Source organism: Dermacentor variabilis, unplaced genomic scaffold (assembly GCF_050947875.1).
Source record: "Dermacentor variabilis isolate Ectoservices unplaced genomic scaffold, ASM5094787v1 scaffold_13, whole genome shotgun sequence".
Lineage (NCBI taxonomy): Eukaryota > Metazoa > Arthropoda > Arachnida > Ixodida > Ixodidae > Dermacentor > Dermacentor variabilis.
Genome location: NW_027460291.1, coordinates 40,735,964 through 40,761,140, shown reverse-complemented (window position 1 = coordinate 40,761,140; position 25,177 = coordinate 40,735,964). Strand labels below are relative to the sequence as shown.

Sequence of the window (25,177 nt, the reverse complement as noted above, 5' to 3'; positions counted from 1 at the left end):
ACTCACAACTAATAGTGCATCCCATAGGGAGAAGAGGACCTCAACGCGGTGATCCAATGGCTGAGCAGTTGTAGTTTGCGACGCCGAGACCAGTTGAGAACACTTCGAGCTGCTCCCGCGCGAAACGCGCAGCGAGAAGGAAGTCCCGTGAAGCAAACGCATCATATCCCTTTATAGTAGTGGAGTTTCAGTCGTTTCCGTTCTGTGTTCGGCAGCAATTACAGCTGATACGCCAAGTTCGTGTGATAATCAGCGCGGAAAAGTACACTATCTTGTCACATGATAGGCTTTCACCCTCCCACCTTCTCTCGGATGGTTTCAATGGGGAAGGAGGCAGTTGTACCTCACTGAACTATTCATTAGGGCCTCTGCTTCTGTTGTGCCAATTGAATGCGTCATAAATCTCATTGGAATCAGACAGCATGTATAAAAAATGAGAAGCGTGCGCAGAACGCACCACGCAAAGGAGCATCACAGTCACCTTGCCAATCCAAGAAAACGACCATATCACAGAAGTTTGTGTAGAAACGCCGTAAATTCAAATTTTATTACCAGAACAGCATCGCCTTTCCCATGCTTCTCGTTGTCATGAGCTGCTGAGCTTTCGGATGCCGGAATGCATTCAGCGAAAAGAATTCTCATTTCGCGGCGACTCTACCATGCTCTACCAGCCACTCTACTAATGCTAAAGCAGTGGAGAATGCTTATCTCGGAGAGCGCGATCGCCGCAGCGATGGCCACAATTCGCTAACGCCCGCTCAACATTTGTGTACCTGAGAAAGCTGGCGCCGTCTTTGTATTCTAGCACTCGCCTCACGAGCTGCGGAGGCGGTCCTAAATTATTTTAACGCGATAGCGTTAAGGAGCTCGTGTCGCAGAAAAGCCGGTGTCGTCGGCGTCGGTGTCGGCGTCGGCGTCCGCGGCGTTGGCCGTGAGCGATAAATCACGGCAGGCACTTCATAAATAAAAAGCAACTTCCAAGATGGGCTGGGTGGGAATCGAACCAGGGTCGCCGGAGTGTGAGACGGAGACGTTACCACTGAGCCACGAGTTCGATGCTTCAAAGCGGTACAAAAGCGCCTCTAGTGAACGCGGTGTTGCCTTAGAAACGAGCTGTTTCTAAGGCTCAGGCGTGCGTCGCTTGCTCAGGCGCACATTTCGTTGTCGCGCCGAACGCTGCGTTGCTCGACGCTCACCGCGTCCGATGCGGGGCGCGTAGTCGCTGCGCCGTAGCCCATTGTCTTCCACCCCTTGGCGGGTCGACGGGAACGCTGTCGCATTCCACTCTTGAAGGCGAAGCTTAAGCGTCCTCCAATTTTTTTTCTTTCTACATGTAATGACAACAACTGAGCGCATCTCCTTCATCTTCATTAGCCTTGTTCTTTTACAGCGATCCGCTTCCTCTGATCTTTAGTGAGAGGTGCTGACGCCGTCTTCTTTTTATTAAAGATAGCGTGAGGCCGAATAGTGAAGTAGTCCACGTATAAATTTGAAAAAAGACCAGCAAACCCAGCAGTAAGAAGCCGAAGGATCGTTACAGCAGATGCCAGTGAATTGAATTCTGGGGTTCTGCGTGCCAAAACAACGATTTCATTAGGAGGCGTACGTAGTGGGGGTGTGTTGATTAATTTTGACAACCAGGGGATCATTACCGTGCCCCCAATGCACGCGACATGGGCGTTATTGCATTTCGCCCCCTTCATAATGTGGCCACCGTGGCCGAGATTTGATCCCGCGACCGTGTCCTTAGCAGCGCAACACCATAGGCGCTAATCCACCAGGCGGCTTGTAGAGACCAGTAGCTAGGTCCTTAGAGGTCAAAGGAGGAAGGAAAGCCGCTTTTTCACTTAACCCTCAGAAGGTGCACCTTCCACAAGCGAATGCTACTCACACTTCTCTTCCCCATCTCGAAAATACATTGCTTGGCCGCTACTACGAATTTTAACTTCAGCAAACACCGCATGGACCAGCGTAACCCCATAACCTCAAACAAATGAAACTCGAAACTCATCCTCGGCTTTACGGATCGATATTATGAGCGTCCCCTTTTATAGCGCGATGGTGTACACATTTTACCTTTCGTCTGTGCCAATTTGCAGTCTTTAGGAGTCACAGTTTTTGTTAAGAAATCATATATCCTGAAAGTTATTGCCATAAGATGTATTCTTTATATTTCTTGCTTTTCCGCCGCGTATACCATAGTCACTTACTATTTTCCATCGCGCATTCATTAAGCGTTCTTTTACAGTTGCAATAGCTCGGGCAGATTCACTACGCCCACATTGACCTCTGGATGCTACGCTCACGAAAGGCGTAGCATAGTTAAAAACAAGAAATAGCAAGCACAGTCAGACAATATTAGCAGAGACATAATAACTTTAAATGCTTTGGTTTCCATGCGTGGTTTCTACCAATTAACAACGAGCGACGTGTCTTCCGCTCACTGCGTCAAAGCAGCCGGTGCAGCCAACGTACCCCAAAAGTCCCGAAATGAGCTACATATTGCTGAGGGCCGTACAAAGCGCTACAAAGGTGTTCCAGTAAGATTCAGTGAACACCTAGCTACTAATGCCACTAGCTAGCCACCTACCTACTAATGCGCACCGGCCACTTTGACGCTCACTGCGTCGAAGTGGTCGGTGCGGGCAGCGTGTCCTAAAATTACCGCAATAAGCTGCATATGGTAGGGGGCCAAGAAACCGTCACAAACACGTTCCAGTAAGGTTCAGTCAACGCCACCTAAGTACGCCACAGCGACTGACCTCTCTTTCGCTCACTGCGTCGAAGCGAACAGTCCGGGTAGCATGCCCTAAAAATCCCAAAATAAGCTATATACTGTTAGGGGCTACAGAAAACGTCACAAACTTGCTCCAGTAACATTCAGTCCTCTCCAGCGGTATCTCTTCGTCGGTGGACATTGTTATGAACTTCGACTTTAGGTCAATGACTGCAATGTCTTGATTCAGAAAGTCCATGCCGAGAATTGCGTCACGTGAGCACTGTTACAGGATGGGGAAGGTCGCAGTATAAGTTCGGTCATGCACTGTAACTCTTGCTGTTCAGATTCCAGTCGGCGTTATAAGGTGTCCTCCAGCTGTATGGATATAACGGCTGTCCCATGTAATCTCGCTTTTCTTCAACTTGGCGGCGATAAATCCACCAGTGAAGGAGTAGCCGGCTCCTGTGTTTACTAGAGCGTTGACGGTGTGGCTGTCGAGAAGCACGTCGAGGTCCATGGTTCTTCTTGCGTTGCAATTGGGTCGTGGCGTCGGATCACGGCTGCATCACGTTGTCCCACATGTGTTTCGTCGTGTCGTCAAGTCTTGTTTGGACGGCGTTTTGTTGCATCGTCGTCGAGGTGACTCTTTCAACGTTGTCGGCGGCGGCAGAAGGTGTTCGGCATCTCGACGAACAGCAGCCGCACCTCCAACAGTTGCTGCGTTCTGTTTTCCGGATTAGGGCTGATGGACCGGTCTCGGGTTGGGCCAGTGCACAGGTGGTGCTGCCGCGAGATGTGGCGATCTGCTGACGGCGACCGGGAGGGTCGTCGGGTTGCCCACAGTGCTGCTGTGAGGAAGTCGGCGATGTAAGGCGGACGTTTGCCAAGCTGTGGTCGCCACGCGGTAAAGTCCCATTTCGCGGTGCGGGCATTGGTGGTAGACGTGGCCCGCTTTTCCGCAGTGATAGCAGAGCGGGTGGTGGTCCAGAGGGCGGTATACGTCTGTCTTCCTAGAGTAGCTGCGCTGGCCTACGAATGGTCGTGCTGTGGGCGGCGACGGACGACGGACTTTCAGTGCTGCGATACCCTAGAACGGGCGCAGAGCAGTACCCGGGCGGTAGGTGACGGTGGCGTAGGTGTTTTTTACTGGCTGTGGCTGCGGCAATTCCGACCGACCCTCAGGAACTCCTACAAATCGCTGAACTTCTTCCTTCGAGATCTTAGCGATTGAGGCCACCTGAGACAGCGACATTAGAAAGAGCTTCTGCAGTTGTTCGCGAACGACCACTCTGATGGTCTCGCGCAACTCTTCAGTGCCGAATGCTTGAACATCGGTGTTTGCGGTCCACGTTTGGCGGTTACATTGCCTTGTCCTCATATCGAGCGCCTTCTCAATAGTTCTGGCTTCAGAATTAAGAGAGAGAGAGAGAGGGAGAGAGAGAGAGGGAGAGAGAGAGAGAGAGAAGTTTAATGATATGAAATGCTGAGAGGTCGGCCTGAGGTATATTCCTCTAGCCAGCTACTCGGCATTGGGGAAGGGGAAGAGGGAAAGAAAGAGGGAAGAGGTGCATGATGGGTGACGATGACGATAGAAGGAAGGAGTAGAACACATTGCAAGCAATTTGGCATGCTCAAAGTCTACAATCCAAGCCCGTTGTTTGTAAAAAGTTCAGTAATGCCTGAATGGCCTTGAAACTCGATTGAGTATCTGGCCAACGGCCTAAAATAACGTCCTCCGACAACGGTGCGCTGTCGAGACACGTAAGGTCGTTATCCAACCTTTCACGCTCTTCCACGTACTTAGGGCAGTCACAAAGCACATGACCTATAGTCTCAGTCACATTGCACACCTCACAGTGTGGAGACTCGGTGCGTCGCATGAGGTGCACGTATCCGCGCGTAAACGCTACCCCCAGCCTTAGTCTGTGCAGAAGACTGGCACAGCTTCGTTGAAGTTGCGGTGGTAGCCTAAAAGTCATGGCAGGGTCCAATCTCTGGAGTCGTCTGTGGCGATTATCCGGATTGTCCCAGTGCTGTGCTGTCAATTTTCGGATGACACTGGAGAGGAGACAGTTGGCGTCCGCTCTTGAAAAAGGAATTGAAAGCAGTGACTCTCGTTCTTCGAGCGCTTTCTTCGCTTCGGCGTCGGCCAGTTCGTTGCCCTGTATACCACAGTGACTGGGAATCCACTGAAATGTGATGTGGTGGCCGTTTTCTTGTGCTAAAGTGTAGAGCTCGGCAGTTTGAAGAGCCAACACTCTGTAAGCGCTTTCTTTCAACACCACTCTAAGTAGTTGAAGAGCCGATTTTGCGTCGCTGAAGACTGTCCATATTTGAGGAGGCTGTCGCGAAATATATTGAACGGCCTCTCTGATTGCCACTAGTTCCGTAGATGTTGAAGTCGTCTTGTTATGGAGACGAAACCGTCGAATGACTTGATGCGCAGGCATGACGAAAGCCGCACCAGACGCATACGACGATACCGATCCGTCTGTATACACGCTCACCGAGGAGTCATATTCTTTCGATATATATTCAAGTGTTAAATGTCTGAGGCCGACGGTAGGTATTCGCGATTTTTTAGAAATTCCCGGAATAGATAGACGCACCGGCATTTTGGACATTACCCATGGGGGCATATGTGGAAGGTCAGCGGGGGCAAAGTATGCTGGTATGGCAGATTCTTGCCATTTAACGGCTCTTGAAAAAGTGGAGTCCGGCCGTATATCGGGTAATGTCGATAAGGGATGGTGTCCATGACGACAAAGCAGTCGCAGGAATACTCGCAGCGGTTCGCATCGTAGATAGACAGGTAAAGGGGTGACGCGAGCCTCCTCGATTGTTCCGTGGGTTGAAGTGCAACGTGGAACACCGAGACATGTTTTCAGTATCTGTGCCTGGGCACTTTCCAGCGTGCGTAAACATGACGGGCTCATACCTGATAAAACTGGCAGGCTATACCTAATGTATCCGACGTAGAGAGTCTGGTACAGCCGGAGGAGCGAACGCTCAGATGGACCCCACTTCATACCGGCCAGAAAGCGAAAAACTTGAGCAAGCCCAGTTAATTTTTTCTTTAACATTGCCACATGTTTCGACCATGAAACACCGCGGTCAATGACAACGCCGAGGTACTTGTGGTGGGTGACATATGGGATGGCATTTCCAGTGATCATAATTGGATACCAACACATAAGCTTCCGTGTGAACGCTATCGCAGCGCACTTGTCTGGGGCCAGTTGCAGTCCTTGGCACTGCAGGTACTGAGACGTTAAAGAAACAGCACGCTGCAATCTGGCACGAATTTGCGGTCGCGTGACTGCGGATGCCCATATGCATATGTCGTCTGCGTATGTACTGATGTGTACTGTATCAGGAATTATTTCCGCAAGGCCAATAAGGGCAACACTGAAAAGAGTCGGGCTGAGAACTCCTCCTTGAGGCACTCCACGGACCACAGCGTGTCTTGTCGTTTCGCCATCATTCGTGGACATGAAGACTGTACGACCATTTAGGTAATTATCAATCCACATGTAGAGACGGCCGCCGATGCCTAAATTACTGAGGGCATCAAGAATGGCTTCGTGCAGTACATTGTCATAGGCTCCTTTTATGTCTAAGAAAACTGCTCCTACAAGGCGGTGTCGCTTCTTTTCGTGTTCGATCGTGGACACGAGATCAATGACCCCATCTATTGCAGACCGGCCACGTCTAAATCCGGTCATCATTTCAGGATAAAGCTCATTCTTTTCCATGAACCATTCTAATCTAGTGAGCACCATCCGTTCCATCACCTTACCGACACAGCTAGCTAAAGCTACTGGCCGGTAAGATGACATTTCGTAAGGCGATTTTCCTGACTTTAGGAGGGCGACCAAACGGCTGGTTTTCCACTGCTTCGGGACTGTACTGGATGACCACGTGGCGTTATAGTACGACAGCAGGACTTTCCGACCGTCCATCCCAAGGTGGCACAAAGCAGTATACGAAATACCGTCAGGTCCAGGGGCAGAAGATCGTCTCGACGCAGCAAGTGCAGCTTCCAATTCCGGCATCGTGAAAGGAAGGTCAAGACGATCATCTTTAGGAGGTAGCACGGGTCGATCCAATGTTGGACATGCTGAAGCATCGGTACGGGTGACTCTTTTACAGAAGTCTTCGGCAACCTGCACTTCCGTCAGAGATTGGTGAAGTGCTAGAGCATGGAAAGGATGTTTTTGCTGAGGAGGGGCACGAAGGCTTCGTACTATCTGCCAGATCCTAGAAAGTGGCTTTCGAGGATCTAGAGACGAACAGAAGGTCCTCCACCGTTGTTTTCCCATTTTTTGAAGGTGACGCCGTATTTTTCGTTGAGCTCGTCGACATAAAGCAAGGTCTACTGACGATTGAGTTCTCCTAACCCTCCTTTCCGCTCTCCGACGGATCGCTCGGAGCCGTTCATATTCAATATCAATCGCCGTTCTGGATGTAGGTGCACTGATGAACTTAGTTGTCTTCTGCACTGATGATACAATAATGTCTTCTATATCTTAGGCGGGTTGCGTATCAATCCCGCATTAACTCTTGCTTCACACCCCGCATCACGAAGCGGACTTTCTTCTCTTCTGACATGTCGGGCTCGGCGTGTCTGAACAGGTGACTCATCTCCGTGAAAGTAGCGATGTTCTCATTGAGTAGTTGCACTCGGGCTTCTAGCACAGCTTCGCTACTTTCTTTTCGCAGGGCGCTCATAAATGTGTTCAAAAAGGTGCTGAAAAAAAGGCCCCATGTCAACGTTGACTCAAGTATCCAACCACGCTCAAGCGGCCTTCTCCAAGGAAAAGTAGCCGTGGTGCAGCTTGTCTTAGTTCCGGTTGTTGAACGTAGCGACCCTTTTGTGCATTTCCAACCAGCTTTCCACGTCTTTGAATGAAAATCGCTGGAAGGTTGGGGGTTCCGTGGGCTGCTGCAACGCGATCGGTGTAGGTGGCACTGGAGCTGTCATCGTGGCTGCTGTCGTGGCCGTGCACTTATTGGTCTTCTCGGGAAGAAGCCCCCACTCCGGGGGCAGGTTTCAAAGACTGAGGCTAGCTCGATGGTCGCGGACGACGTTGGTGTTGTCTTCGCTGTTCGGGCTTGTTTCACAGCTTTGCGGGGGCGTCCAGTTCTTAAACGCAAAGCACTTCCACCAGATGTCACGTTGTAGTAACGGTGAAGAAAACAGTACCTACGATTGTGAATTACGAAACTAACTCATTGTTGGACGAACTTGTGTCCAGCAAAACAAGTAGCACCAAGCACAACGATAGCAGCCAGAAATGTCGGCGATCGCCGAAAATTTGATCTGCGCGCCAAGAGTGTCGGCTTTTATACATGACCCTTCCAAGGTACCCGCGTAATCGCTGGTGCCTGGGTGCCTTCCAGAAAGTTCTACAAAATTCGTGTAGCGCGTGCAATTTGATTACAAAACGTTCGGCGAGAAGATACACAACCGATAAAATCAACTATAACGTTCGAGCAAGTTCCAAATATTCGCGGCGCGTCTTGCATTGAAAGATAACATTTTTAGGCCGTGAAAAGTGGTCACCGGACGAAGATAAACACGTACAAGCGGCAAATATTCTTGGGGGCTACAGAAAGCATCAAAAAGTTGTTCCACTAATATTCAGTCAACACCAGCTTAATTGCGCCACAGCGGCCGACCTTTCTTTTGCTAACTGCTACAAGGTGGCCAGTGTGGCGAGCTTGCCCTTAAAGACCGAAAATAAGCTATATATTGTTGAGGGCTATAGAAAGCGTCATTGTCCCACAATGGCCGATCTATCTTTCGCTAATTACGTCAAGGTGGCCAGCATGCCCTTAAGGTGGCGGCCCAGTCTGGCTGCACGCGCTCCGCATTTTAGTTATTGTTTGCGGATGCACTGTGCTTTCAGCGCTAATTGGATGGGTATGAACTATGTTGTATTAAAAAGCCTACTTTCTCTGCTTTCCAATGAAGCCTAGTATTATTGCGTACTTGAAGCGTTACCCCACACAATCAAAACAGTGTGAGCAAAAAACGGCATTATTGCTAGCCTCCGTTGTACGGCGTTTCCGGCAAAAATATTCAACATAACAAAATGAACTTTCTTGGGCATTTAAATGAAATATCATACAACGTTTCAAAGAGAGATCGCGTGTAAATTGGAAATTTATGCAGGCTCCAGAACAATGGGCAATACAATAAAAGTTTATTAATGGCAATTTTTTTCCTTTTCAACGTAGAGCAAAAATACTTATTGGTTTTCTAGGCGTTTATCATCTATGCAAAGTTTTTTTTGTATTCTGAAGAACAGTTTATGAGTTATTATAACTTCAAATTGACAATTTATGGCTATACCTGGTCAAGCGTTACCGATGAAGGGGCATAACAATTCGAACTGCAACTCTGAAATTTTCAATAGTAGAGCAATAAGCCCTTCTTTCCGATTCTAAGCAGAGAAAATTGTTTCATGTTTACTAAAGAATCTACAAGCGAGTTAGGCTGATTTTCCTGCTGGCCAGGTCCGTGCAAATCGACATTCTTTTTTATGTACACAGTAATTCCCAACGAGTCTTGCACATTAGTAGTGCCATGCAGTGTCTTGTAATTACTATTACTCACGAATTCTACTAAGCAGTGCTTGAAACAAAAGATTTCCACTAAATAATAAATCTCACAGGCGTATCTTGCTGTTGGCACCATTTGTACAAAAAAAAAATAAGCTGTTTCACCTCGGTTCCAAAATTTGTCAAATGGGGCACAACTAAACATTACAAAGCGGGCAAAACGCGCTTGGATTCTTTGTCTAGATTTGAGTGTTCTGCTCTGTCTAATCGCCGCGCCTAACTCACAATCGTTCAAGCGCACGTGCCTACAACCAGGTCTTCACTGTAGCCCTAAGCCAGCGAACTCAATTGTGACTCCTGGCAGAACATAACTGAATGAAAGAACCGAAGAAAGAAAGGATGAAAGAAAGAGCGCAAAAAGCGAGCTTGCACTGACGTTCTAGCCATGGACGACCGCACGCCAAGTTTCATCCTAGACTCCAGCGCTCGTTTCTCCCCTGGCGGAACGATTTCATCTCCAACGGGTGTAGGTTTCCGCCGCCGCTTCCCTTGGCGGGAGCGCCCGCGTTCAGTTCGCGCTGCGCGCGCAACGTCTCTTCTTTGCGACGGCGCCTCTTCGGATGACCGGAAATTATTGTGTTGTTAACTGTCACGACCGCAATGTAAACACGAAAGGGTTGATGCCACCAGTGATATATTCTGCCAATTCACAAGAAAATGGCACGAAAAAAAGCAGACGACAGACATGGATTACTGCGGTGCGCCGAGCGAAGTAAGCAACTGGCAAACGAAGCGTTCGACGAGCGCTTGTCCTGTCTTGTTTCTCGTGCTTCGTTTGTGTGTGCGCTGCCCAAGAATGGAAACCACTTCTGTTGTATGCGCTAGCAGTGGCTGAAGTTCACGCGTGCCGAGAAATTGAATATGTGCACGATGCATTGAACATGACCGGAGTTCATTCCCGCTTCACCACTGCACCGATCGATTGAGTTATTGGACGATAGACGCCCGTGTCTTGGTCGCGCCGGCATTGCAGAAGCAGGAATGATTACTAATACTTTCAACTTCCATCTCTTGAGCACTGTTAAAAAATGGCCAAGCTGTCTACATTGCTGCCTCTATTCCATATTGTAGGGGACGTACTAGGTAAAGTTGTGTGCGCATATCGTAAATGTGCTATGCAGCGATATATTTTGTTTATTTCCGCACAGTGTCGATGGAAGGCCGTTGTCTCCATCAGCGACAGCACGGATTTGTAGCAAACATATTGTGAGAATCTGCAAAAATGACTTTAGCTCGTATGTGCCGTATGTATGTGCCGCATCGTATGTGCTGACGATTTTTCCGGCGGTACATACGATGTCGTTTCCAATTACCTGCTCAGCGTCACTTACATGGTTAAGCAGACGCAGCCCTTTCGCCGCATTGCAGCCATGAAAACAATCGTCAAGTGTACCGATCTTCTTAAAGGCAAATAGAAGCGTATACAGTCTGTTTCACACTTAGGGGAAAACTCGGAACGTATTGCATCGCGATGCGGCAAGCAATGGAGTCGTGCGGCGGCAGCAGCTCAAGCAGGCGCCGACGCTCGAGGGGCGGTGTCGTGATCTGCGTCGTCTGCTGCGGCGGCGCGCGCTGTCCGCATTGTCGGGAAGCGTGCTGCTGTCAGGGGCAGTGCACCGATTTCATCGGTACTGCGGGAACTCAGCTGATATTCTTTACTAAACATTGTGCGTCGCCAAACTCTGAGCCTTCGTTGGCGATAATGGAGTTCCACAAACTTCTTTTGACACCATGCTTCGTTTGTTCTTTCGAAAGGCCGGGGTACTGAGCGCGTGCACGTATATTTCTTCACTGTGTGTGCTACCGTAATAAACAGCGACAAGATGCACCAAGATGTGCGCGCAACGTGCTCAGCCTTTGTTTGACACGAAAAGAAAACAAATCACTCAACAATGATAACTATGGGAGTCGAACACGATGAAACAAACGGATACGATTAAAGGAATGTTTTAGGTTAAGACAATGAGCTGGAAGTGATTTTTCTCGACAATCGTTCACTACACCAGACAGACCCTGCCCACCGGCGGGGAATTGGACACGTCACGCTCGGGACTTCAGTTAGTATCTCTCCATGTCCCCAGCGGCAGCGATGACAGCGCTCATCCTGGAAGGCAGAGAAGTGTAGAATGACTTGATCAGGGATGTGTTCATTCGCAGCACGTCTCACTCGCTGACGATGGTGGATCGAAGCCTATCCTTGGGCGACTGATAGAGGGGATGGTGCGGCAGCGATACTTTCAACGAGCCCCAGGCATTTTATATGATATTGGCGCCCAGAGATTGAGGCGGCCACTCCAAGAGAGTGACTGCGCGCTCTTCCAGCAGATCTTGCACAACACGAGCAGTGCGGATCGGTGACCTATCGCGTTAGAATATATGGTCGCCTTCCAGAAACTGTCCGTCAAGAATGTATGGAATCAGTATGTCGTCTATGACTGCCCTGCAGCGATGAACTTACCTTCGAGGCGTATCAGTGGGCGTTGCACAACGCTTAGTAAAGAATACCGGCTCATTTCACGCAGTAACGATGAGATCGGCGCTCTGTAACTGACACTAGAACGATTCCCGACAATGCGACCAGTGCGCGCCGCCGTAGCAGACGACGCCGTTCAAGATCCCGCCCCTCGAGCACCTGCGCGAGCTGCTGCCGCCGCCTGACTCAAGCTCTCGCCGCATCGCGATGCAATGCGCTCTGAGTTTCCCCCTAAATGTGAAACAGCTTGTACATCGCCCTTCGAATGAAATGTCCACGCACACACACGTAGGCACACACCGCGCGCGGCACGAAACGTGCCCAAACACGCGCAGTGCAGGAGGCAATCAAGGCGGTGCGAACGAGAGGTGGGAGAGGGGTACCACCCGCTAATAGAATTTTGCTTCGCATGAGGCGCTCTCAACGCCGGCGCAGCAGCGCCGCTCTCGGTGCCGTTCTTGTCCATTCAGCGTCCGTTGTTTCCGGAGCGGGTACGGGCTAGAGTTTACCGGGTGAGTGCACTGTGACCTACTAACCATTTGGTGTCCACGGCGCGGAAGGCCCTCTGATGGGCGCGCCATCTCTTATATACCCCTTTCATCGCCCCTCCTCCTCTCCCACCACGTGCCGCGCGCTGTGGCTCGCTTAAAGCTCCTTGATAATTTGAAACTAGCGACACTCTCCTCCTCGCGGCGCTTTCCTCCTCGGTTTTCCTCGCCCGTCGGCTGCGCACGGCACGCTTTTTCTCCTGGGCTCCAGCGGACAGGCCGCAGCATTCTATGGAGGCGTGTTATTTTGGGCCAATTTGCGTGCCCCAGTGGTGTTGAAAATATCGAAAAATGCGGATAACAGCATCGATAATGCTGAAGGCAACGTTTGTGAGGAGGTTGGTATTTTATTAAAGCCGTATGAACGGGCTATACTGATGTAGAAGGAGCTTTGAGGCGAGTTCTATACTCCAGACAATTTTTCTGCCACATGATGACATGCTTTACTTTGTGCGTCTGATCTAGTATTGCTTGTGGCACATCCATTTGTGTGTGGCTTATTAAGTGAAAGCCTTAGATCTCTGTTTCAAGGTCGCGTTCCAAGCTACAAAAAAGATCACATGACAGAAGGAAGGCCGGAAGCGAACCAGAGCATGTGCAGCCGTGTATAAGGGATGATTACTGATTAGCAAAGTAATGATGTAATAGTGATTCGATAAAGATGAATTAAGGTGTAATAATGAGTATTAAGGTAGATTAATGTCGATGAAGGTGAATTAAGGTGAATGAAGGTGTATTAGGGAGGACTATGGGGGATTAGAGTGATTAAGTCAATGAACGCTAGGGTGGAATAAGGAGGATTAGGGTGAATTAAGGTCGATGAAGGTGGATTAGGGTGAATTAAGGAGGGTTATGGCGGACTATAGTGGATTGAAGTGAATGAAGGAGGCTTAGGGTGGATGAAAGTCGATGAAGGTGGATTATGGCGCATTAAGGAGAATTATCGTGGATTAAGGTGAATAGAGGAGGATTCGGGTGGATTAAGGAGGATTAAGGTACATTAAGAAGGATTATGGTGGATTAAGGTCGATGAAGGTGGATCAAGGTGCATTAAGGATTGTTAGGGTGGACTAGGGCGGAATAAAGTGAATGAAAGAGGATTAGGCTGGATTAAGGAGGATTAAGGCGCATTGAGGGAGATTAGGGTGGATTAAAGTCGATGAAGTTGAATTAGGGTGCATTAAGGATAATTATCGTGGCTTAAGTGAATGAAAGAGGGTTAGGGTGGACTAAGGTCGATGAAGGAGGATGAAGGTTGATTATGGTGAATTAGGGTAGATTAAGGTACATTAAAGAGGATTAAGGCCGATTGAGGTGGATGAAGGATTAGCATGGATTACGGTTTATTGCAGTATGCTTTACAACCTTAATACTCTTTCATCAACCTTAATCCACCCTAATCCTCCTTAACCCTTGTTCATTCACTTTAATCCTCCCTAATACACCCTAATCCACCCTAATCGCTCTTAATACTCCTTAATCAAGCCTAATTCACCTTAATCCTCTCTCATACATCTTAATCCTTATTCATGCACCTTAATATACCTTAATACACTCTAATCAAGCTTAATCATCCTTAATACACGCTAATCCACCTTAATCACCCCTAATTCACCCTTATTAAATCCCTAATGAATCATTAGTTAACTTGGCTAATCATTCCCTTATACAGAGGTGGAAATGCTTTGGGTCGCCTCTACTCGCTTTCCTTAGGTCATGTGATATTTTCGGTTCACAACGCCGCCTTGAAACATTGAGATCTAAAGGTTGTCGCCTTAAAACTTGAAAAAACGCAATGTGGACTCGCTGGCGCTCATCACCTGCAATACCCCGGGTACTCACGGCTATACTTGCCACTAATTTTTTCAGGGCTCGAATTCAATGTATCTGACTGACGCACAGGTCGACGTAAGCTCGAAATAATAGCTCCTCTACAAGCGGCTATTTCAATTTTCAGTAAAGCAGGCAGCGGATCCTAACAATCGCGAAAAGTGCAATCGAGAGGCTGTATCTTCGCACATAATGCACACAGCGTAAATCAGAATCTATAGTGCTGCGTTTCTGGCTGAATAACAGTTGGCGACGTGCGACGTTATGGAGCCGCCACAGAATATTAAGTATACTGAGGACAATCGCATTTTAGAGCGCAGCTCTTTGGCGTCCGTTCCTGGGTTTCGCGTCGTCGTCGGCGTTGTCGTCGGCCTCGTAACCAGCTCCGCCCCCCTTTCATCCCCCCAGCGCTAGCAGCGACCGACTGATACCGCTGGATGCCGCTGACGCCGCTAGAGAGTCAAGATAACGTGACTGCATAGAACACCGTCGCCGCCATGCAGAAAGAGGAGGAAAGGGTCCCCCCCCTGTTCTTGTGTGGCGGATAGGGTGCTCTTCAGTTGCCGACGCGCCGGTTATTTCACGTAGGCCCCGGCACGTCGACGAATACGTGACCACCTTCCCACGGCTAGACCTGGTTCTTAGCGCTGCGGAAGCGAGGGTATCATATTGTTTGTGTCGGCATCGGCGGCGTTGTCCCTGAAACCAACTCCGCAGCTGGGGTTGACTCACTATCGGCGTCAGCGGCATCAGTCAGTCGCTGCTATCTCTTCCCTCTTCCCTTTATCGTGTTGTCCGCTTGCTGCGCGCGCTTCTGTCCCCATCGTTTGCCGCTGGGTGTACACGCCGCCCCCCTCCCCCCTCTTCCTGCGAGTCTCCGGTTGTCAAAGCGCCGGCTCGAACTTAATTCCTTTCTTCGCTCCTCCTCCAATGCAACCCCTGTGCGGTGGCAATCAGAGAGCCAGATCGGTGGCGGCGGATCTGTATATGTGCACCGCCCGAGCCGAAATTGCCGCTTTTTGTTAAAGGAATACGTGTGAAAAATAAAAAAAAAATTCTGTGATAGCGCATACATGTGTTGCTCGATTTCTTTGCCTCAATCTATGGAAAAGGTGAAACAGCTTATTTGCTGCGCTCAAATTTCGCATTAGGAAGTAACGTAATCGTCGGTAATTTTTTATGTAACGTACAAACTGCCGCAGCAAAAATGCTGGTGAGCAGGCCGAAAGAATGAAGAAAATGCTGCATTACGGTATGCTTTGCTACGAGCAATAAGAAAGACGCCTCACCTCGCAAACAACGCTGTTCTTTGTCGGAACAAAATTCTTTCGGCCAATGTTATGCAGCCACTGCTTCCTGCACAAGCCGTCACGCTTTCCTTGCGGTATCATAAAAAACGGCACAACCATCTTCAGGCTTTTTGCTGCAGTTATATACGCAACAGCACGGCACAGCGCTAACACATAGAGCAGGAAACAGCGTACAACGTTCACTACGCCGAGCTAAAGCACCAAGCCAGCCAGTTTGAGGAGAAAAATGGCTCGAACGAAAAAGAAAAACACAAGGAAAACGCAAGATCCGCGCGCTTCCAAAGGCAATGGCAGGGAGAGCAATCGTAGGGCAGAAAAACGGTGGCAAAACTGGTTGCCGCGGGGGGACGCGCAAAAGGCGAGGTAGTCGCGTGGCGGTGGCAGAGTTTAAAGAATGGCGGTACTTTCAAATTATCAAGGGACTTTAGGCTGGTTCTGAGCAGCGCGCCCTTTCGCGCACAGTCGCTGTGGTAGTGGCACCATCTATCGGCCTAGCGGGAACCTTGTCCAGGCGTGACAAACGAGCGTTAACAACCGCGCCCAACGGACATGGCGAGCCCCTTAACAGCTCCGCTGTTAAAAATGACATCGACACCTGTGTAGCATGAAACTAGAAAGGAAACCCACAGGGGCTTCTGAGAAACAAAGCTTGATAGTTGAGAAAAACTTTATCCTGCTGCTAGGCTCAATTCCTGGCACCAGCGCCTTTCAGGGCCGGTCGCTCCACCATCTGAACCAAACAGGAGACTAGCAGATCGCAGCGCAAGCCAGAATTAATAGATAACTCGCAACACAACAACAATGAACATGGCAAATCATTTCCGCCGAGTACGACAATGCAGAGGAAGGCTGATGAAAATAAAAACTGACATCTACACGTAGGTAGCACGACGCCACAAAGGAAACCCACATGGGTTTTTAGAAAGAAAATTTCAAGTTAATAAAAAAATTTATCCTGGCCCGAGATTCCAACCCGGAACCAAAGCCTTTCAGGGGCAGTCGCTCCAACACGGTAGCTAAATAAAAAGCAAGGAGATCGCAGCGCGAGGGCGAGTAATCAACAACTCTAAACACAAGGAGGTTGAATATGGAAAATAAGTGCTGTGGCATTCCATGGGTTGAGGAAAGCTCATGAAAGAAAAATTGACATGGACGCGTATGTTGCACGAAGTTTCTAAGGAAACCTACACGGGTTTCTGAGGAACAGAGCTTCGTATTTAAGGAAAGATTATCCTTGTCAAAGATTCAAACCCGGGATCAAGCCTTTCAGAGGCGGTCGCTCCAACATGAAAGTTAAACAGGAGGCTAGGAGATCGCAACGTGAGGGCGAGTAATCGACAACTCCAAACACAAGGACATCGAATATGGCAAATCGCTTCTGCAGAATCCCATAGGTAGAGGAAGACTCATGAAATAAAAATCGACATGGACACGTATGTAGCAAGAAGCTATAAAGGCAACCTACATGGCCTTCTCAGGAACAAAGCTTTGGGGAAAATTTATTTGGGGAAAAATTTATCCCTGTCCGGGATTCGAACATGGGACCAGAGCCTTTCAGGGCCAATCGCTCCAACATTGTATCTAAAGACGAGGCTAGGAGATCGCAGCGCGAGGGTGAGTAATCGACAAATCCAAACACGAGGACAACGAATACGGCAAATCAGTTCTACGGAATACCACAAGGTTGAGAAAGGTTCATGAAAGAAATATAGACTGCGACACATATGTAGCACGAAGCTACAAAGGAAAGCTACACGGATTTTCAGGAACAAAGCTTCGCATTTCAGGAAAAATTTATCCTGATCCGAGATTCAATCCCGGGATCATGTCTCTCAAGGGCGGTCGCTCCAACATGGTAGCTGAACAAGAGGGTAAGAGATCGCAGCGCGAGGGCGAGCAATCGACAATTCCAAGCACAAGCACACTGATTATGGCAAATCTGTTCTGCGGAATTTCATGAGTAGAGGAAGGCTCATGAAAGAAACGTAGACATCGACACGTATGTACCACGATGCTACGAAGGAAACCCTGATGTGTTTCTCTGGAACAAGTCATCGTATTATGGGAAAAATTTACCCTGGCCCGAGATTCTAACCCGGGACCAAAGCTTTTCAGGGGCATTCGTTCCAACATGTGAGCTAATCAGGAGGCAAGCACATAGCAGCGCGAGGGCAAATAATCAACATCTCGAAATAGAAGGACAATGAATGCGGCAAATCAGTTCTGCAGAATTCCATGGGCCGAGGAAGACTCATAGAAGGAAAAATTGATATCGTCCCATATCTAGCACGAAGCTACAGAGAAAGCATACACGGGTTTCTCAGGAACAAAGCATAGTATTTGAGGAGAAATTTATCCTTGTCCGAGATTCGAACTCCGGACCAAAGCCTTTAAGGGGCGGTCGCTCCAACATGCTGCTAAACAAGAGGCTAACAGATGGCAGTGCGAGGGCGAATAATCGACCACTAGGAAAACAAGGATATTAATTATGGCAAATCTACACACGATACAGGAACGGTCACGAAATAAAAATTGACATCTACCCTGTCGCACGACGCTGCGAAGGAATCTCTCACGGGTTTCTTTTGAACACACAGGTTTCTTTTGTACATAACCACTCTTACACGTGTTTCTATTGGCCCCCCTTGTGAAATGACTTCGAGCCCTTAAGGTGATAATAAATAAAATGAAATGAAAGCATCGTATTTCAAGAAAAATTTACCTGTCCGAGATTCGAACCCGAAATCAAAGCCTTTCAGGGGTGGCCGCTCCAACATGGGAGCCAAACAAGTGGCAAGCAGATTGTAGCGCGAGGGCGCATAATCGACAACGCGAATGACAAGGACAATGAATACGGCAGATGTGTTCTGCGGAAGAGCAGGAGGTAGCGGAAGGGTCATGAAAGAAAAATTGACATCTACCCTGTTGCACGACGCTACGAAGGAAACCCACAAGGCCTTCTCTGGAACAAAGCTTCATATTTGAGGAAAAGTTTATCTGGTCCCAGATTCAAACCCGGGATCAAAGCCTTTCAGGGGCGGTCGCTCCAACATGTGAGGTAATTAGGAGAGAAGCAGATAGCAGCGCCACGGCGAACAATTGAGAATTGGAAACACCAGGACAATGAATACAGCAAATCTCTTCGGAATACCACAAGGTAGAGGAAGGGGCATGAATGAAAAAAATGACATCGAGACGTGTGTATCACGAAGCTATAAAGGAAATCTTCACAGGTTTCTTTGCAACAAAGCTTCGTATTCGAGTAAAAGTGTATCCGGGTCTGAGATTTGAACCCGGTACCAAAGCCTTTCAGTGGCGGTTGCTCCAACGTGTGAGCTAAACAGAAGGGTAGCAGATCGCAGCGTGAAGACAAATAATGAAAACGGCAAATCTGTTCTGCGTAATCCCATAGGTAGAGGAAGGCTCATAAAAGGGTAAATTGACATCGCCACGTATGTAGCACGAAGCTACAAAACCCACACGGGTTTCTCTGGAACAAAGCTTCGTATTTGAGGGAAAACTTATCCTGGTCCGAGATTTGAAGCCGGGATCAAAGCTTTTCAGGGGCAATGGGTCCAACATGGAGGTAATTAGGATGAAGCAGATCGCAGCACGAGAGTGAATTATCGACTACTGGAAACAATAGGACAATGAATACAGCAAATTTGTTCTGCGGAATTCCATGGGTAGAAGAAGGGAAAATTGACATCGACAAGTATGTTGAAATCTTAAGTGAATTTTTATAGAGAAAGCAGAGTCCTGAGTGAATCATCTTTTCTACTGGCTTAGAAAACAGCGGCAAAATAGTTATGGGTCCTTTCTTTCCAGGATTATTTATAACTCCGCTTTTAAACACGACTATTGATTTCGCTATCTTATTTTTCTGAGTAAGTATACTGGTACTTTAAACAAGATTATAAACAGGGATTATTCAAGGCATGATAATGTAAAGGAATATTATTACTGGTCGGATTTTTATACGATCAGTGTCTTTACATCTGGTTTGTTTAGGAGCCGTGAATGTGTTAAATATTCGCTATTGCCTGTTGGAGTTAAAAAAAATTGGTGACCTGGAAGGAGGCATCAAATAGTCTTACGAGGATTGCGGGAACATTGAGGAAGAGAGGTGAAATTGTCTTGAAAAACATTTCCTAGCATTTTTCTCGTTTAAAATTTTGTTTTCAAATGAGTTGTCGAATTCCGAGAAAAGATTACTCAAGAAAGCTGCTGCCATAAATGTTCGCTATCCTTCATACTATCAAGCATGTCAGACAAGTCTTCACGTTTAGCGTTTCGAAGTGTTTTGTTTAGAAGATTTCTCTATTATTAAATCCCTGTAATGCACCCAGACTTCCATTTTTCAGTAATGTGCTGTACAGTTTATTCTTTTCGTCGATCATTTTCTACAAGTGTGGCGTCTTCTACGCTTTACAACCATCAGCGGTCGCAACCATCAGCGGTTCTGTACAGAACAACACGCATAATGCTTCCCGATTTCACAAAACTGCTTCAGGCGCAGACCGAGAAGACTCGTCGATGTATTCCTAATTCTTTTGAGTCAAATATAAGGAAACAACACCAGCTCTTTTTGTTTCCCTATTAGAAAAAAATACCGCAGTGCCCCTCAGGATGAAACGCATTATCATTTTCAAACCATACTTCTGTCAACATAATAGCGATGAATGCAATATTCATTCGATTCAGAAAACACAACTCATCGTATTTGTTTTGCGCCGACTGCATATTGAAGTGGAGAAATGTAGGAGCCAACAGAAGGCATCCTGCGCGCAGAATAATATAATCAGGCGGAGAAAGAGAAAAATTATAAATGGCTGTGAAGAATAAAAAAATCTACGAGCACCAACCAATAAATAGCTGTACCAGACTTCCAAGGTCGTCCACTAGCTTGATCACAGGAACAGAGCACCCATCTGTTTGACGTAAGAAAACCTTCCCATTTCTGCACCAGCGTACTAATATCCATTTGGCTTTGCCCACTGTTTTGTTGCAAAGATTAGTTTCCTGGTTTCATTAGACAAGTTCTCAGCCATGAACAAGGATGAATTCTTCGCCGCGAGTGTCTTTCTTTTGGAAAGCCAGTTATCACTCTCTGAGTCAGGAAATGGATTATAATACTCACCTCCTTGCCTTTCTTCGTGGGAAACCTGTGCAGTGCTCCTATACGACTAAGCACACTAATCGCCTTGGAAACTTCAATAACCTTACTTAATAGTTCCTCATCTGTTTTGGGACGTCCATGAATTGAAGCTTCAGGCATCTTCCTCGCCTTTCCAGCTTGTCAACAGCTGCACGAATCTCAGCAATAACTGAGGTATCGTTCTTCCTTTCAATTTGTTCAACTCATCTGTGGAGCTGCTTATGATCCTGGTCTTGCCTCTTCATAAGTGTAAGAATTTCGTCCTATTTAGAAGACATCATGACAATAGAAGATTTAATGTTGCCAACTGTCTCTGAAAGGACCCAAGTGACTCAAGCTTCGTTAAAATATAGAAGAGCCTGGTCTTGGGCCTGTTGGTACTTAGTTTGACAAACAACGAAACCAGCCTTCGAAGACGCGTACACGATAGGAAAGAAAAAACAACCACACACGCCGGGTCTAGCAACAGAGTTTAATGAAACACTTGGGGTCGAAAAGAAAATCACCACGCTCTTGCGACATAGAAAACCAGGCAGTCACAAAAAGAACATAAAAAACAAAGAACATCGGTGAATGACACATTCTAAAGGCAACCTCTGACCCAGCATGTCTGGTTGTTTTTTCTCTGCTTTTGTGTTCGCGTATTCGAAGGCTGGGTTTCGCTGTTTGTCAAGTTAGTGATAATGTTGGCAAAAGTGGTTTACCCATCTTGATTTCTTAGCGTTGCCTCCACGTATCCTTCTGTGTTGCAAGTAGAGCACTTCCATGAATCGTTTAACGAATCTTTCTTTGATTTTAACATCGTCTTTGTCATGTCAGAGCATTTGCCTGTGCGCTAACTATGATTACAACCCGTTGTTAGATCCGAACCATTTCTCAGCATCGGAATATGACGCTGCTAGCACGGGCCCTACAAGTGGAGGAAAACGAGGACACCTGCACGGCCTCGACGATTGGCGGAAAGTGACGTGGCCCTAACGCACAAAGTGACGTGGCCCCGACGACGTCGATGAACGTTTACTGTTATTTTACCTGTTCATAATCCTGTACATAACGTAAATAAACCTTCCGTTCTCAAAGTCCACCTCAACGTCAGCGAACTACCTCACTCAACGGCAAAATCAAATACCGTGTATTTCACGAACCCGCTCACTCGAAAAGAGAGAGCAAGGAACATTTATTTGAAGGAATAAATGGGGTTTGTGGTGTGGGGCCCACTTGTTTCATGAGTCCCATTCAAGCGGAGGTGGCTGCCCTCAGTCCAGGGCGCCGCAGGCAGTGGCCGCTCTGCGTGCCCTGTCGATCAAACTGAGTTCATCGTCAAGGCTCTCGCTGGTCCGCAGCTCCTCCCACGGCTCCACACTCGCTTGGTCTATAGGGGACAGTCCGAGGATGGCCCGGCAAGTCCAGATGGTGTGTAAAAGTGTTGACTTTTCAGAGCACCATGGGCAACGCGCGGGGTAGACCATTGGGTGCATTTTATTAAGAATGTGTAAGTTGGGGTATGTGCCATTCTGCATTAAGCGCCAGCGGACAGCCTCCTCCTTTAGTTTTTTATGCGGAGGGAAGTAGATCCGCCTGAGTCCTTTGTAGTAACTTAACACGGCCGCGATGTCGCACGGTACTGAGGTAGGCTCCTGCGGGGCAGGATCGCGGAGTGCTCAGTCTGTTGTGTATCCTCGAGCAACCGTGTCTGCCTCCCGGTTCCGTTCCACTCCCATTTGACCCGACGTCCGTATTATAGTATGCCGGATGGGGGGATTTCTTGTATCTAGGGGGTCGGTAGGATCTGGTGCGCCAAGGGAATACTCGTTGCGGCTCGGCCAACTCGCCCATGCAGGAAATTTCGGCGGGCCGCCTGAGAATCCATAAGGATGCTGAGCGACTGTCTCTGGTTGTTGCCGTGGAATGGCTAATGCGATGGCTGCTTCTTCAGCCTCCGTGATGGAGGTGCAGCGAATGGATGCGTTGCTGATTTCGCGAAGATGATGATCGACCACTGTGCCTACAGCTCTATTGCGATTACCAGTATACAGCTCTGCATCCACATATGTTGTATTGATCCTGTTTGAGTAGTTTTTACGAAGAGCTTCTACTTGAGCCTCCCGTCGCCTGTGATGAAGTTGCGGGTCCATATTACAGGGTATGGGGGCTACCCTTTAGTTGGTCCGGAGGTTGGGCAGAATATATTATTGTTTGGCCATGTCTCGAAGGGAGCCCACATGCCCAAGGCGTTGTAGCAGGTCTCTCCCAGTGGTAGTCTGTGTGAGTCGGGAGAGTTGAGAGGCTAGTTGTGCTTACCTTAACTCTTCAAACGGTTTAGGGACGCCAAAGCTTAAGAGTTTGTTGTTGAGGTTTCCGAGAGGGAGCTTTAGGACCGCCTTGTACGCCCGTCGTAGCAGGGCGTCTACGTGGCCTTGCTCCCCTTTTGTGAGAAGCTGATAGCGGAGGCTGTAGGTTACTCTGCTGACGACGAGGCTGCGGACAAGTTTCAGTGTATCCTCCTCTCGCATGCCGTGGCGACGGGTGGTGACGCGCAGTCATACGAGCGACCTGTAGAGTGGTGGTGCGAAAGGTGGTGAGGGTGTGGTTATTCTGGCGGTTCGACTGCACCCACATGCTCAGAATGCGTAGGAAAGTCTTCTGCGCGGCTTCTTAGCCGGCCACTATAATGCGTACTCGATTGCCGGGATCTTGGGTGTTGGGTTCATTGCTCTTTCCGTGCCAGATGTGGATGAGCTCCGACTTTTCTGTGGAGCAGGCCAGGCCACATTCACGTACATAGTCCTCCACGTAGGTGGCAGCTTGTTGGAGCTTGGTCTCTTTTCTCCGAGGGAGCCTTCTGTGGCCCATAGCAAGATGTCATCGGCAAAAAGCGCATGCTAGACGCCCTCAATTTGTTGGAGTTTGCGTGCGAAGCTTATCGTAACTACATTGAAATGCAGCGGGGAGAAATGCAGCGAGGAACCCCTGCGGGGTTCCTTTGTTGGGGACGCTTAGTGACGAAGATCGAAATGTGCCCTGCCCTATCGTCACAGTGCCATTGGTAAGGAGGGTCTTGACGTATTCGTAGGTTCGATGGCCGCACTTGAGTTCAGCGAACCCGCCTGATGTCTAACATTGTCAAAAGCGCCTTTTATGTCAAGGGTCAAGAGGATATGTGCCCCATGTTGGGATACTATCTCGAGCACTTCCTTTTTGATTTGGAGAAGAACATTTTGGGTTCATAAGAGGGTCACTGGGAGCGCTTCGTTGCAGGCCAGGCACACATCATTCTTTTCAGAGGGCATAATAAACAGCCACTTTCGACAAGTCAAATTTGACAAGTCAACACCAAAAAGAAAAGACGTACTAGCAGCACACTGGCAGCAATTAAAAAAAAGGCTAGCGAGTGCTACTCGGCAAACAGCAAAACAGTTTTCACCAGCCTCAAAAAAGTAGAAATACCCGAAGAATTGGGCAAGTCCTTCTGCCGCTGTCACCACTGCCAGAATGAAAGATTCCGTGACATAACACCAATCGAACGTTCACTTTCAGAACAATCATTTTCTTTATTAACATGACTTTTGCACAACCCATGCTTGCACAAGCAGCGAAAGCTTTGCTTCACACCGATTTAACTATGCTCATTTTTAATACCTATTGTGGTTCATGACGACTAAAACATCAGCACACTTTGAAATCTCGGCCTGCCCTAGTATTGTACAAGAAACCACATGTTTTAATAGGTGTACATGCAATCAATATATTCGCAAACGGTGCCAGAGAACATGAGGGACTAACAAGGTCACCACGACTATCAGAAGGTGAATTGTCCTTGCGTTTTCCTCGTGTTCTTTGGCGCACCCCAACGTTTGCGGCCATGATAATCTTTCTAACCAAACAACATGTGTTGACCAAACTATACTGCGCTGCACTCCCTTGTGCTGGCTGCCGAGAAGCATTTGTACTGAGTACGACTTCGGACAGTTTTTACGTTGTTTGTGCACAGGACCAAGTGGAAGCGGCAGAGCCAGATGAAAGCTGAGCAGCTTCGTCGACCGGACCCGGATGCCGCTCAGCTGGCAAACCCTGCGGCCGCCGGCGTTTACCTCGACCTGCTGACCACCGGAGGTGAACATTGCCTCGCCAAGCATGGATACCTCGGAGGCATGTTCGTGGCTGGATTTTAGGACGTAGACTGGACAACCCTTCACGACAAACAAGCCGCGATGTTGCACCACATACCTATACGCATACGTCGCGCGTCGTGACTCGACCGAATGCCCACCACCCCATAAATACAAATCTCTGTCGCTGAGAGCTGTATCGTAATTCATGTAATTTATTACTACGGTCGAATAAACTGATGTTGCACCTGTTCGAGAAAGCTGTGCTTTGGTTGCCTCCAAGTATGTCTTACATGAAAGAACCGGTCGCATGGATGTGCAGCATATGATGGACACAAACAGCACAGGACCTAGAGGTTCACTGGTTGCATAGCTCCGACTCAGTTATCAGTCGACTCACTGC

General features: G+C 48.2%; 1 protein-coding gene across 1 annotated transcript in view; it reads left to right on the top strand.

Annotated features, from left to right (window-relative positions):
* Nucleotides 1-24,837, top strand: part of LOC142566649 (homeobox protein SAX-1-like) — a 30,257-nt gene extending 5,420 nt beyond the window's left edge. The window contains exon 3 of the mRNA XM_075677484.1: nucleotides 24,657-24,837. Coding sequence (XP_075533599.1) covers nucleotides 24,657-24,837 — 181 coding nt within the window. The remainder of the gene's footprint in view (nucleotides 1-24,656) is intronic.
* The last annotated feature ends 340 nt before the right edge of the window (nucleotides 24,838-25,177 follow it).